General features: G+C 44.4%; 2 protein-coding genes across 2 annotated transcripts; both read right to left on the bottom strand.

Annotated features, from left to right (window-relative positions):
- Positions 1 to 841: 841 nt before the first annotated feature.
- DCTN6-p27 (dynactin subunit 6) lies at positions 842 to 2,691 on the bottom strand. The gene is made up of 4 exons (XM_043431643.1): positions 2,530 to 2,691; positions 1,930 to 2,234; positions 1,714 to 1,856; positions 842 to 1,171 (listed from the first exon to the last, which is right to left on the bottom strand). Exons 1-4 carry the CDS (start codon positions 2,574 to 2,576, stop codon positions 1,070 to 1,072), a joined length of 597 nt encoding a protein of 198 aa, XP_043287578.1. The 5' UTR covers positions 2,577 to 2,691; the 3' UTR covers positions 842 to 1,069.
- A 4,578-nt stretch (positions 2,692 to 7,269) lies between these two features.
- LOC122418397 (coiled-coil domain-containing protein 13-like) lies at positions 7,270 to 12,165 on the bottom strand. The gene is made up of 8 exons (XM_043432570.1): positions 11,908 to 12,165; positions 11,388 to 11,566; positions 11,023 to 11,260; positions 9,390 to 9,568; positions 9,074 to 9,323; positions 8,154 to 8,344; positions 7,916 to 8,050; positions 7,270 to 7,342 (listed from the first exon to the last, which is right to left on the bottom strand). The coding sequence occupies exons 1-8, from the start codon at positions 12,163 to 12,165 to the stop codon at positions 7,270 to 7,272; spliced, it is 1,503 nt and encodes a 500-aa protein (XP_043288505.1).
- Positions 12,166 to 12,258: the final 93 nt, after the last annotated feature.

The following is a 12,258-nucleotide window of genomic DNA, read 5'->3' as shown; positions in this document are numbered from 1 at the left end:
ATGCGAATAAACTGTGGGATTGACTCACATCCCCAGGCCTCCGAACCCCCACCGTCTCTGATATTTTCGATTCCGAATTCTCGCTTCAAGAATCCCTCCTGCTTGACCCCAAATTCTTTAGATTTTTCACTATGGAAAGCTTCAGCTTTTTAAAGCGCTAGAAATAATTGAGGAAATCGAAGGTGAGGAATCTGTGACGTTTTTTCACGAGACTAAAATTGTGGTTCAAATTGTTCGAGCTTTCAAAAGAATTCTACGAAAATTTCATTAAAATTTAAATATTTTGGGCCGTTTTCAAATTTTTTCATTCAGAGGTCACTCAAAAGTATTGTTAAGAGAGAAAAAATAGACTGCCACTTTAAAGACGAATGGAAACCGAAAAAATTGAATTTTCATTTTGAAAGAGAAAACAGTTGCGGCAATTTTCACAAATATTTCAAAAAAGTTTGAATTTTTCAGTACTTTGTTGAACAAAAATTGCCAAAATTTTGCTCCGGTATTGGAGCATCGAAATGTGGGCAAAACCCGTAAAGTAGAAATCGAATTGGTGAGCGAGGGCCATAGTCAGGATGGCTACATCTGTCTTTCGACCTGGCGAGCTTGTTGGTCGCAGTAACGAGATTTCCACGTGACCGACAGCTAGGAGAGGCTGGATCGATGCTGGGACGCAGGTTCTTCAGTTTTCGCGATCCGACGTTCCCATTTCTCAAGCGATGACACTCGGAATTCCAATTTCCCCGGAGTCGCTACCAGCGAATCGAGATATTGACAAATGGGGACGGAAGAGTTGACACTACGGAATGACGACGGTCACAGGATTCGCAAAATTGCAAGTTGAGGGTCAATTTGTCGAATTTTTTTATTATCGACTCATCCTGGTTAACAAAAACAACGAAAAAAAAAGAGAAATAAACAAAAAAAATTAGTACGGATACTAAGAGGAGCAGCCGTATGTACAAATTGAAAAATAAAATTGTTTGTCCGTCAGCTCTCCGGGCTTTCAATACCATCGACGTCGTTGATGCAGCGACGAATGAATACTGAGAACAGCAGCAACGAATGCCTGGGTTTAGACGGCGGGTTCGCTCTTGGCGAGTTTGACGTTTGGCTTACGCAGATGGTGATAGTTTGGTAAAATTCTTATAAGGAAATCCAGCTGACCCATTTGAGGCTGAAATAAAACGGACGATGATAATAAATTTGGTCACTCGAACACACCGCCAATGGGTACACATGGAAACGCGAGTTTGGGATCAATTTTGAACAGAAAAGACGTGAGAAGCTTCGCAGTGTCTGCCAAAACGGTTGGAGGCGGCGCAATGAGCAAAAAATTTCAGAGTTTTTTCAAACGGCTCTGATGGATGGACTACTGGCCATAGAAAAATATTATCACATAATTATTCCCTGCAACTTTGGTCCTTTGCCTTCCTGCTCTATTTTCAATACCTCAGGCCTGACGGCTGATCGAAGAGACTCGAGAGATGAATGTTTTCAAGCCTTTTTTTCCATCTGCTCAGAGCCAGAATACTGAAATACCGTGAATGGTGTTGTCCAGAGCTTACTTGAAGAAAATTTTATGCCTCATATGATTTGCCTGTAGACTTTTGCTTCATTCTCAACCGTTTTGAAAGTCAGTGCTAAATAAGCTCACAAATAAACTTTTCAACTCAAACTCCATCTCGAATCCAAATATTTTCTACTTTTATCTCTTACGTAAGGTTTGTCGTTCATTTCCCTACGTTGACACAGGGCTCCATAAATAATAGTGTTTTCTGGAATCGTATCCGATTGTTGGATCGAACAGGCTGCTCCTACGACGCATCCGTTGGTCAAACGCACACCCTGACCGACCATGGCTAAAGTCAGAGATTAGGAATAGTTTAAAAAAAAAATTTCACACCCGCAACACTTGCCAGAAGTTTTTCAAACCTTTGGTTTCAAGAATATTATTGTCGCCGACTCTGAGAGCCTCGCAAGTGGAGTCTGTCTCAAAAACATTGTAATTTCCAATGTGCTGAACTTGAGACGCAGAATCCCCATCGGCCGTCCGATCCGACTGTGACCTGTTTATTATCGTTGCCATTTCCTCAATTATGTTTCCCTCACCGATCACAATCGGTCCAGCTTCCGCTATTATACTGGCTCGTGGATGCACTACAGTTTTTGCTCCTATTGTGATATCGCCCTTAAGAATACTCTCGTCACAAATGACAGCTCCTGCTGCGATCTTTAAACTGAAAAATATTTCAGTCTGATTTTTCAAGTTGCAAGTCAAATTTGACAGAATTTATGCTGGTTCAAAAAATCGGAATATTTCGAGCTGTCAAATTTACGATATCGGAGAGAAGTATGACTTTAGTTTTTGAATGAAAATTGCAATGGTGAAAACGATCTGGTTTTTACACAAAAACTCGTAACAAACGAGAGAAACGTCACTGGTTCTATCGTCGAGGTTACTGCAAAGCTGTGAAAAACAGTGGAGCGGATCTGGAGACGAGATGTCGAGGACAAAAAGCGTTTAATTCTTACTTCGAACGACGAGAGAGGTTTCCTCCGGGTGACAAAATATCCGACATCTTCGTGATTTTTCTATATTAACCAGTTTGACATGAAAAGGTCGATTTTACTGTGGCACTGCTCCGTTGCCTTGATGGGCGGCCATGTTGATTGTTTACTTCAAAAGTGCTGCGAGCGCTTCGAACGTGAGTCTTCAAAAAAATACTGGAGTTGGATTACGCTCCGCGAGAGCGCGCACAAGACTGTTTAAACTCTCGGAAAGCATTCCGACGCCTGTTGAATCGCGCGATAAATCAAAAAATCGTGCTTTTGTCACGCTGGCACATGGACTTTGGCGCATGCCATTTTTCTTTCGTGAATTCTCCGCAGAGACACAACAATATTACGAACCAATTGAAATGGCATAGTTTTGTAATTTCTATTGCAAAAATTACGTAAAATTATTTTTTGAGGTTAAGAAATCTAAAAATAAATCGAAGACAGTAGTGCAGGAAAAAAGCTCAAAATTTCGATACATTTTTTATTTTTTCATCTCACATCTTCAAAAGCTGACATTTTTGCTCGAAAATTTTGAAATTCAGAAGAGTTCAGAGGCTCGAAAAATTCTTAAAATTCCAATCATCGAGGAACAGAGGGAGAAAAAGTTGTGGAATGTCATTGAAAATGAATTTTTCAGTTTCTCCATAAAAATTGAGTGTCGGTGAGAAAAGGCGTGATGGATTTCTGCGTAAAGTAGGTTCAACGAAACGTGCCTCAGAGAGTGGTCGGGAGTCGTTGGAAGCAAGAGAGTTTCCCGCTGATTGTGTGCAGCAGCGACTGCGTTACGCAACATTAGGTGAGGGCGTGCGTGAGGCGTTTCAGTAAAGGAGCAATAAAAGAGGAAAAATATGGATGAAGGAGCGGCGAGTAGCGCGGGGCTCGATGCTCGGTATTTTCTGCTCTTTTGTCTCCGGACACCTGGGGAACGGAGTTTTTATGTGTTGAAGTCAATCGAACAATGCTCCACGTTCGATCATCGAAGTCTTTCAGCTCTTTTTCGTCACAGCCCTGTCGATCATAGCGGCTGAAAACCACCGAATCGGATGTTTGTCTCTGCGGACGTCTAATTTACCAAGTAACATTTTTTTTTACTTTTTCCATTTTTTATCTCCAAGAAGTGATGGAAATCGGCCATGAACCTGACAATCCGATTCGACTGCCTAACCTCAAAACGGCGCAATCGAGTTTTTTGACATTTTTTCTAACCTTTCTTTTTAACTGATAAAAATTAGCCTCGCAACTTGAAAATTGAACTGACTAATTTTGAAAAAGTCCAATTCAGTCTTTCTTCAACTCCCATTTTTTTTTTTTCAAATCTTTTTATCAAAAAATCGATGAGAATCTGCTGTCTTGCGACTTGACAATCCGAGTCAACTGACTAATTCTGAGTAAGCGTAGTTAAATATTTTCTCTCATTTTCAAAATTTCTTAATCAAAAAAAATGTTTAATTAATAAAAATTCTATTTTTTAAGAAATGATCAAAAATTCCCTTCTACTTCGACGATGTGATCGAACTGTCTATAATTCGGAGAAGCCCAGTAGAGTTTTATTCTGCATTTTTTCAAATTTAACCAAATCGAACTTGTTTATCCTACAAAAGCAATCGAAACCGAGCCCGCATGTCGACGGTTCGATTCCACCGAAAAATTAAGGTAGGACCTAAATGTTTTAACGAGTGGGTCCGAGTCCAGCGAACTGTAGCTCGAAAAGACGAAAATTTCTCGCGATCTTGCGCACGAGCAAGTGCCGCCTCAGTTTTCGGTCTATCGCAGCTGTTTTTTATCAGGCTTTTATTGCGACGTTTTCTATTTCTATGACGAGTAGAATCGGCCTGTTGTAATCTCGTTTGTACGATCGCTCGCCTATTGCGAGTTTTCCTCGAATAATTTGATAGCGAAGCAGGTAGAAAAGGAGGGGCGCCCGTGCTTCTTATCGGCTAATTAAACAGGCGAGTTTTTTCTCGGGGCTTTGAAAAGTTTCTCGCTTTCTTCGACGCGTGCGTGCCTGCCTTGATCCATTTTTAATAGCGTTATCGGGGCGCTCTCCTCCGATAGTCTTATTTGCTGTCTGGTGCCGTAAAAATTTCTGGCACCTCGTTTCGAGTTCCTGCTCCGGGGACGGCGGCGGCGGTCCCCCCCGCCCCCCGAGGGGGGCGGGGGAGGGGGGGGGGGAAGAAGAGAGAGAGCTCAGCTCGTAATTGCTTCGCAACGGATTTTATGGCGTTCGCGTCACCGCGTGCGTAATCTCCGGAGGATTTGTTCCCGTGTGCGAGTGCGAGGGGGGCGCCGGGGCGGGAAAAAAGGTGAAATAAGCGCGTATACGAGAATAAAATAATGATGAAAAACGAAGTGAGTAGCGGGGCCGTGAATTAAAAGCGGAAAAAGTCAAACGGTCCCGGGCGAGCGGGAGGGAATTCCGTCGAAATGGGAACTGCCCCGTCCCCGAGGGTGTTCGGCGCGTCGTGCGAGCTCCAGGGCCCCGGGGCGGGTGCGCCCGGGCCCCCCGCCTCTCCCGGGCCTCGCCCCGGGCTCCGGTTCCTCGGTCCCGCTCCCCCGGGGTTCCGCGCCCGGGGAAGCGGGTCCGGCCTCCTCGTCCAACTTACCTCCTGGGGGCGCGTCGACCTCGCGAAGCTCCAGGAGTCTCGGGAGCGGCGCCCTCCCGCTCCCCGGGGCTCGCTGCCTCGGCGGTGTCCACAAAGAGAGCAACTCCATGACAGTGTCAATTTTACCATACTGTCGATGGATAGCTCTCTTTATCGCACTCGCCTCTCAGCCCCGCGGAGAACGGCCGCGTTCTCCAAAATGGCCGCGCCCCTCCAGGCCGCCTTCGAGCTCGACGACGACGACGATGACGACGACGACGACGATCCGCTCCAAAATCCTTCCCCGGACGATCCTCACTCCTCGGCGTCCCGGACGAGACTCCAGGCCCGGACAACAAGCACCCGGGAGGGCGTCCAAGCCTAAAAACCGAAACCCCCCCCCGCGCCCGCGCCCCCGAAGCACCGCTGCCTGCGATTTACGTAAGACGCGCGAGAGCCACTCGTTAAATTCGTTCCAACGCGGCTTCTTCTCCATTATCACGCTCTTCCTAATGTCTGAACAAACCGAGACGCGAGACCGAAAAAGTGTTGCGGAGGGCGGCGGGGAGGGGAAGAACTCGCGCGCACTCGCTCGTAGAAATGTGTGTCGGTGCTCGGAGCGATCGCGAGGCTCGGAGGGAGCCGGCCGTCTTCTTCCGTTTGTTCAGATGATTCTTCGGAGCCGCGTTCCGCGTTAGAGCTCCGCACGTGCTTACTGGACGCGGAGATCGAAAATGTACAGCGTTTACCGCGGAGACGCTCGCGACCGTCCGAGAAGCCCTCGGGGCGCCCCCTTCCGGGAGCCCGGAAGCTCGAGAGAAACTCTACTCACCGGAGGAACGCGCGACGCGCCCCGCGAGACCGGTCTTCCCTCCGGAAGCTCCCACCGAACCCGAAGGAAACGCAGGAAAACTCGGGCGATTTTGTATAGCCTCGCGCGCACCCACCACCTCGCGACGCAGCGAAGACGCCCGGGATAAGTGACGTGGACGCGGAACCGCCGACGCTCATATACCTGCGGCCACCGGCGCCCTCGCCGGCGCACTTCTTATCGCACGAGCCCCCCGCGCTCCCCCCCCCCCCCCCCCCCGCCCCGCCCCGCCGCGCGACTCCAACGAACGCGAGAACTTTTTCGAACTCCGCGCGACCGAGCCGCCGAGAACGATCGCGGCACCAACGCTTCCCCGCGACAAATTCCCCGCGGTTTCTCTCTCTCTCTCTCTTTTCTTTTCTATGCGTCAGGTGCGCGCCGCTACTTACGCGCGTATCGCACCTCCGAGCAAACATCGAACCCTGCCCCCGCCGGCGCCCCGCACCTCGACCGACGGGCTTTTCAGCAGCCAAGTGCCCCCGATGCCGAACCAACGCCGCGGAGCTTTTTCTTCGGCGCGCTCTGCTCCTCCCCCCCCCCCCCTTAAACGCGGCGGGAGATTACCGAACGCTCTTACGAAATTATTTTTCACTTGGACGAGTTATTTCACCTTTTCTCGAGGCTCCCTGTGCGACAAATATCCTCGAAACTCCGCGGCCGTAGACGCTCAATTAATTTATGACGCTCCGGAGCGAACGCGCCGGCACTCCGATTCGGGGGGAAATTCTGATAAGAAGCGCCCGAGCCGGGAACGATGTACGCAAACACGGTGCCTAAAGCATCTTTTCATCGGGGGGCGGGGGGCGGGGGGCCGCGATTAATAATTTACGTGGAGAAACTTCTGTAAGAGTTTTTCGGATAAATAGAATTTTTTATATTTTTATGTTGCAGCGCTTCTCTATTTTGCGTTTTTTTATATATCGTTGTTTCAATGCTGGGAGGAATTACTTCAAGGCTTACTGCGTAGGACAGGATAAATTCGGGTCCGCGACGACGCTCTCTTACGTCGAATTATTATAAACGCGGTGTGACAATGGCGCTCGTGGCTTTGCGACGAAGCGTTTTTCATCGGGGAATCGGACCGGACGGAATCGGGAAATGTCTCGATTTTTTTAACGCCCGGGCCCACGGGACGAATAAAAGTTCATATTCTCGAAAAAAATTCACTTCTTTGCGGAAGAGCCACCTTAAATATAGGACGACTTTTGAAACGTTCGCGAACACCAAGTACGCTCAAGTGAAACTATACTGCTTGAAATTTTACCACGTGGCAGTAGCTAATTTTCGTCTTTGGACCCGCAACACACCTGTGCTTGGTTGCGGGTTGTAAATACTGTAAAAACACAGTAATTTTTTCTTCAAGTCTCTCCGTGGAAAATTTGATGATTTTTGACTCGGTTTTGTGGTGTTTTCTTTCGAATTTTCGATTTTTTTTTTAAATTGGAAATTTTGGAATGGAAATTTGCGAGGTTTTTGGTGAATTTTGGGAAGAGAATTTTCTGTCATGAATTTCGGAGTTTGAATGAAAATTTTTTTTATTTATTTTCATGAAAATCTACAGGTTTTTACTTGATTGTGTGAAAATATTTTTTATTGTTTCGATGAAAATTCAGAGCTTTGCTGCTGTTTTGCGCGGGGGTTTTTCTTCATTTTTCGGAAAACTCGACGGAGCGATTTTCCCCTCAAATCGTCACGTTCGAGTGGCAGCCCGCGACGAAATTCGCGTTTTCCCTTCGACGATCCAGGGAGAAAACTCGTTTTATTTATGGTTGAGATATTTTTTGGGAAAATGAGAAAAAAGAGTTTGGAAAGGTGAAAATTGGAGGATTTTTTAAATCGGTTTTCCCGGGGGAGCGGAAAATCAAATTTCGATGATTTTTGAAACCCAATTTTGAGAAAAAGCAACCTGAAAGCTTGCTGGAACGTGGCTCGGGCCTGCTGCAACATTTTCTTGTAGATCTCCAAGTCCGTGGCTTTGTCGCGCTCGATCGTCGCCAACCTGCCTTTCAGCGTGAGACACTCTTCCTCGAGAAGCTCCACCCTGTTCGGACCGAGTTTTCCGCCATTTTTATTACCCCTCGAAGCCTCCAAGCGCCGAATTTTTCATTTGAAGTTTAGTTTCAACGATTTTATTGATTGCCCACCTTAACCGAAGCTTTTCAGGGTCACCGACTTCGCGTTTGGAACCCAAGTTCACCGAAGACTTGAAGCTTCTCGATCTGCAGCTGTAACCGGCCTCGAATCTTCCCGCTCCGATTCCGACTCTTTCCATCTCGAGTCTCTGCAATTTCGTCTCGAGCTTGGCACTCTTCGAACGTTCCTGGCGTAACAGCCCCTGAAATCGTCGAAAAAAACTTGAAATTCGAGTTTTTCACGACAGTTTACCGTTGAATTTCTTTTTTGTGGACTCCACGTGATTGGCCGGAAAATTCTACCCCAAAATCACCTACTCATGTCTGAATTTCGGATTTTATTTTCACCACGGAATCATCAGTTGAGTCAATTAAATTCCAACTCGCACTCATGTGCGGTTCGGAAGGGCTCGGATAAGTGGAAGATTTGAGGGCTGCTTAAATATTTTGGTCTACAGAAATGGAGTTTGTTCCATCACGACTCGATTGCCCATACGATTCTACCCCAAAAACGTATACTTATATCTCAACATTAAATATTATTTCATCTTGAAAACGCGGGTTGAAGTAATCCAAGTCCACTTCGCACTTGTGTACAGTTTGCAGGTGCCAGTGTACGGTTTACCCGTTGAGTTAATATTTTCGTTGGAAAAATTATTATGTGTCCCGTCACAAGGTGATTGGTCAGAGAATTTGACCCCGAAATCACCTACTTATGTTTGAATTTTGGATTTCATTTGACCTCGAAAATTTCAGTTAAAAAAAATGAAATTTGAGTCAGCACTTATGTACGGTCCGAAGGTGCTTCGTTCGAGTGTACATTCTGAGGGTTGATTCACTCCATTGATTTCCTTGATTTTCTATCATTCGAAGACTGAATTTTTGGAATTTCAATGGTGGAATAAAAAAATTGAAAATTCGGAATATTTAACTGTAACTCGATCGACTTCCGCTCGCTCTTTGTCGACTCGCCCGTTCAGCAGACCGACGAGTTCGAAGAGTCGCTGTCGTTCGGCTTCAGCGGCGAGGCTCAAAGTCACGTATTCGTTGGGCGAGGAATTTATCGTTTTTTGGGAGTCCCTGGGACTGTGGATCGCTGGAGGATCGTTGACGTTCGGGGGCCCGGAACCGACTTCGGCGGGATCGGCGGTTCCTCGGCGTTTTGGCTCCTCGGAACGGTTCCTGGATTTAAAAAACCAGGGAAAATTGCTCATTCGAATAGATCGGGGGATCTGGGCGGGGTCGAACCTCAAGTTTGAAATTTCGGTTTCTCGCTCCGCGAGTTTCAGTCTGAGAAGATCGAGCTGAGATTTAAGGCCTGCCAACTCGTTTTTCAGATCCTTGCACGATTCCTCGGCTTTGTTTTTCTCGTTCCTCGCGAGGCGTTCGCGCTCGCGGTACTTTTCCTCGACGGCTCCGAGCTGGGCCTGTTAAGGGGGTTTTCTGTAGTTTTTCGTATATCTGTACCGTTTCAGTATTTTAGCCAGGGACGAATGAAATTTCGGGTTCAGTCAGTGGTGGATCCTTCGCCAAAAAGTAAGTTGAAAAAATGTATTTACAATTTTTAATTAATAACTCTGACATTAATTTAGTGTGATATCTTTAAGGTATAACTAGATGGATAGCTCGACTAAAAATTATATCTGATTGGAATTTCCGTACTTCGTGATGCAATAAAAATCTGAAAAAAATTCAACAACATTTGGAAAGCTATGAACAACAATTATCAATAATAATATTGCCCAAAAGTTAATAACAAATTGTTTAAACAATTAATTATTCAATAATTTTACGGTGACGGTTTACGATTTTACGGTTTTTTTTTACGAATCAAATGTGTGTATTTTTCCGAATGCTCGTGAATTTTTTCAAAATTTTCGTGGATTTTGAAATTTCTTGAAAAAATTTTGAAAAAAATTTTGAAAAATTTGAATTTTGGATATGTTTTAGAAGACATATTCATCATCAGTTTTGAAAAGTCTCAAAGTTACTGGATCAAAAGTGTACAAATAGAGCCACTTAAAAAATTTAAAAAAGGGAATTTCAAAAATCCACGAAAATTCGGCAAAAAATGATGAGCATTCAGAAAAATGGGCACATTCGATTCGTAAAAAAAAAACAAGGGTTTACTGTAAAATTGTTAAAAAATTATTTATTTAAACAATTTATTAATAACTTTTGGGCAATATTATTATTGATAATTGTAGTTCATAACTTTCCAAATGTTGCTGAATTTTTTCATATTTTTATTGCATCACGAAGTACGGAAATTCCGATCAGGTACAATTTATCGGCTGGGCTATCCATCCAGTAATACTTTAATTAGGAAGTAAAAAATTTGCAAATTGCTTCTTCAAGAAGGTCAAAGCTTACTCTATGAGGTGCTATATTTTTCATTTTGGCTTCCTCATGGAGGAAGCTTTAAGCATTGTTCTTAAAGCTTGAGAAAGTAATTTGTTACTTTTAATTTTTTTTTACATAAAATTTTAACTCTTTTATCGACTTTTAACTTTTCCAAATTAATTTCCACAAATTAAAGCGGATTTTTCGAAAAACTCATAATTTCGTAAAATTCCTAAAATCATCAAATTTAAACCGCTCAACCGATATTTCCCAAATTCAATACCAACCTTCCTATTATGATAATCTATTTATAAAAAAAAAAATTAGTAATAAATCTTTAAATTTCCGGAAGTTAGAGCGTCGACACCCTTTTTTTAAAAATTTCAAAATTGAAAACTGGAAAAAAAAATTTTTCATCGTCACATAGCTTCCTCTATGAGGCAATTTAGACGCCCATAAAATACGATCTCACAAGCATGAACTACCTTAACGGGTTAAGGGGGTTAGTTGATAAAAAATGTCAAATTTCGATGCGTACGTTAAGGGCCTCGATGAGCCGATCGTCGTGCATTATTTTTTCGTTCAAAAGCGTAAAAGTCGTTCGAGCTTTGTTAAGGTCATTTTCCAAGATTTTAATCCTCGCCCTGGCGGCCTGGAGTTGTTTCTCGCTTTTCTGGAGCGCGAGTTCCGCTCGCCCGAGTTCCAGGCTCCGCTCTTCGATCGTCCGGCGTCTCTCCTTCTCAAGATTTCGCAAATGGACCAAATTCCTCTGTTCGCTACTCGCTGATTCCTTTGACAATGTTTTTTTTTATTTTTTTCATCCTTCTCATCGTCTCGATGAGCTTCCGAAAAAGCGATTTTCGAGTCTATTTTTTCTTACCCGTCCAATTCGACAGCGTAGACGATCCCAAAGACTGGCAACTTTGCCGATCCCCCAATTTCTCGCGCAGCTCCCCCACCGTTTGCTCCAATCGAAGAATCTGCTGCGCTCGACCTCGCCAACCCCCCCCCTCGCTCCCTCCGCGGCTCGACAACAAACTCGCGATCGTTGTCGCGCTCTCACCTAATTCGCTTCGCAGCACCTGCCTCGGACCAAAATTTCAGCTACTTTCGATCAAAGATGAAATTTATTTGTTTAAATCCAAAAAATTTGAATTTAAATTAATTTTTATTATTTTTTAACGAAAAAAAAAATATTTTTTATTAATTTTTCAAATTTTTGAAACTTGATTTGTCAAAATGTTTCATTTTTTTCAATTTTTTCGATTTCATCGAAGATTTTTAGTGCGAGGCGATATCAAGAATGATTTTTCGGTCCATGTTAAGTTTGGGGGCAAAAAAAAATAATTTTGAGCTCAAAAAAATAATTTCAAGTTTGAAAGTCGATTGAAGGAAAAATTTTCGACTTTTCTGTCGTTCGGACCTTTTGGGCTTTGTTAAGTTCCTGTCGTAAGTGCGTGCAATTGTTTTTCGTTTCGCACAGCTTCGCGTTCGCCTGTTGGAGCTTTTCCTTCAACGTTTTCATTCGATCCTCGTCTTGGGAATGATTTTCCGTCAAAGTGCTCGCGTCCGTTTGATCAACATTGGCCTCGATCGAGACGCTCTTCCGGCCTTTTTTCGACGATTCCAACGCCCTTTTCTCCTCCGCAAGTCCACTCAGCTCTGCCGATTTCGACGCCATTTCTTCTTCCCTTTTTTTTCTATCCTCCGCCCAAGCCTCTCTCGCTTCTTCCAATTCTTGACGCAAGTGTCCATTTTCGGACTCCAAATTCTG

Source organism: Venturia canescens, chromosome 11 (assembly GCF_019457755.1).
Source record: "Venturia canescens isolate UGA chromosome 11, ASM1945775v1, whole genome shotgun sequence".
NCBI classification, from domain to species: domain Eukaryota; kingdom Metazoa; phylum Arthropoda; class Insecta; order Hymenoptera; family Ichneumonidae; genus Venturia; species Venturia canescens.
This window is presented reverse-complemented; position numbering and strand designations above follow the sequence as displayed.

What these genes read in the sequence shown, in the direction of transcription:
- DCTN6-p27 (XM_043431643.1), bottom strand. Translation starts at nt 2,576, where the DNA reads ATGTCGGATATTTTGTCACCCGGAGGAAACCTCTCTCGTCGTTCGAA. An exon ending in AACCTCTCTCGTCGTTCGAA is followed by an intron (nt 2,235 to 2,529) that starts GTAAGAATTAAA and finishes AATATTTTTCAG; the next exon opens with TTTAAAGATCGCAGCAGGAG. An exon ending in AAATGAACGACAAACCTTAC is followed by an intron (nt 1,172 to 1,713) that starts GTAAGAGATAAA and finishes GTTTTATTTCAG; the next exon opens with CCTCAAATGGGTCAGCTGGA.
- LOC122418397 (XM_043432570.1), bottom strand. Translation starts at nt 12,165, where the DNA reads ATGGCGTCGAAATCGGCAGAGCTGAGTGGACTTGCGGAGGAGAAAAGG. An exon ending in ACCGAAATTTCAAACTTGAG is followed by an intron (nt 9,324 to 9,389) that starts GTTCGACCCCGC and finishes TTTTAAATCCAG; the next exon opens with GAACCGTTCCGAGGAGCCAA. An exon ending in CGGAAGTCGATCGAGTTACA is followed by an intron (nt 8,345 to 9,073) that starts GTTAAATATTCC and finishes CGACGATTTCAG; the next exon opens with GGGCTGTTACGCCAGGAACG.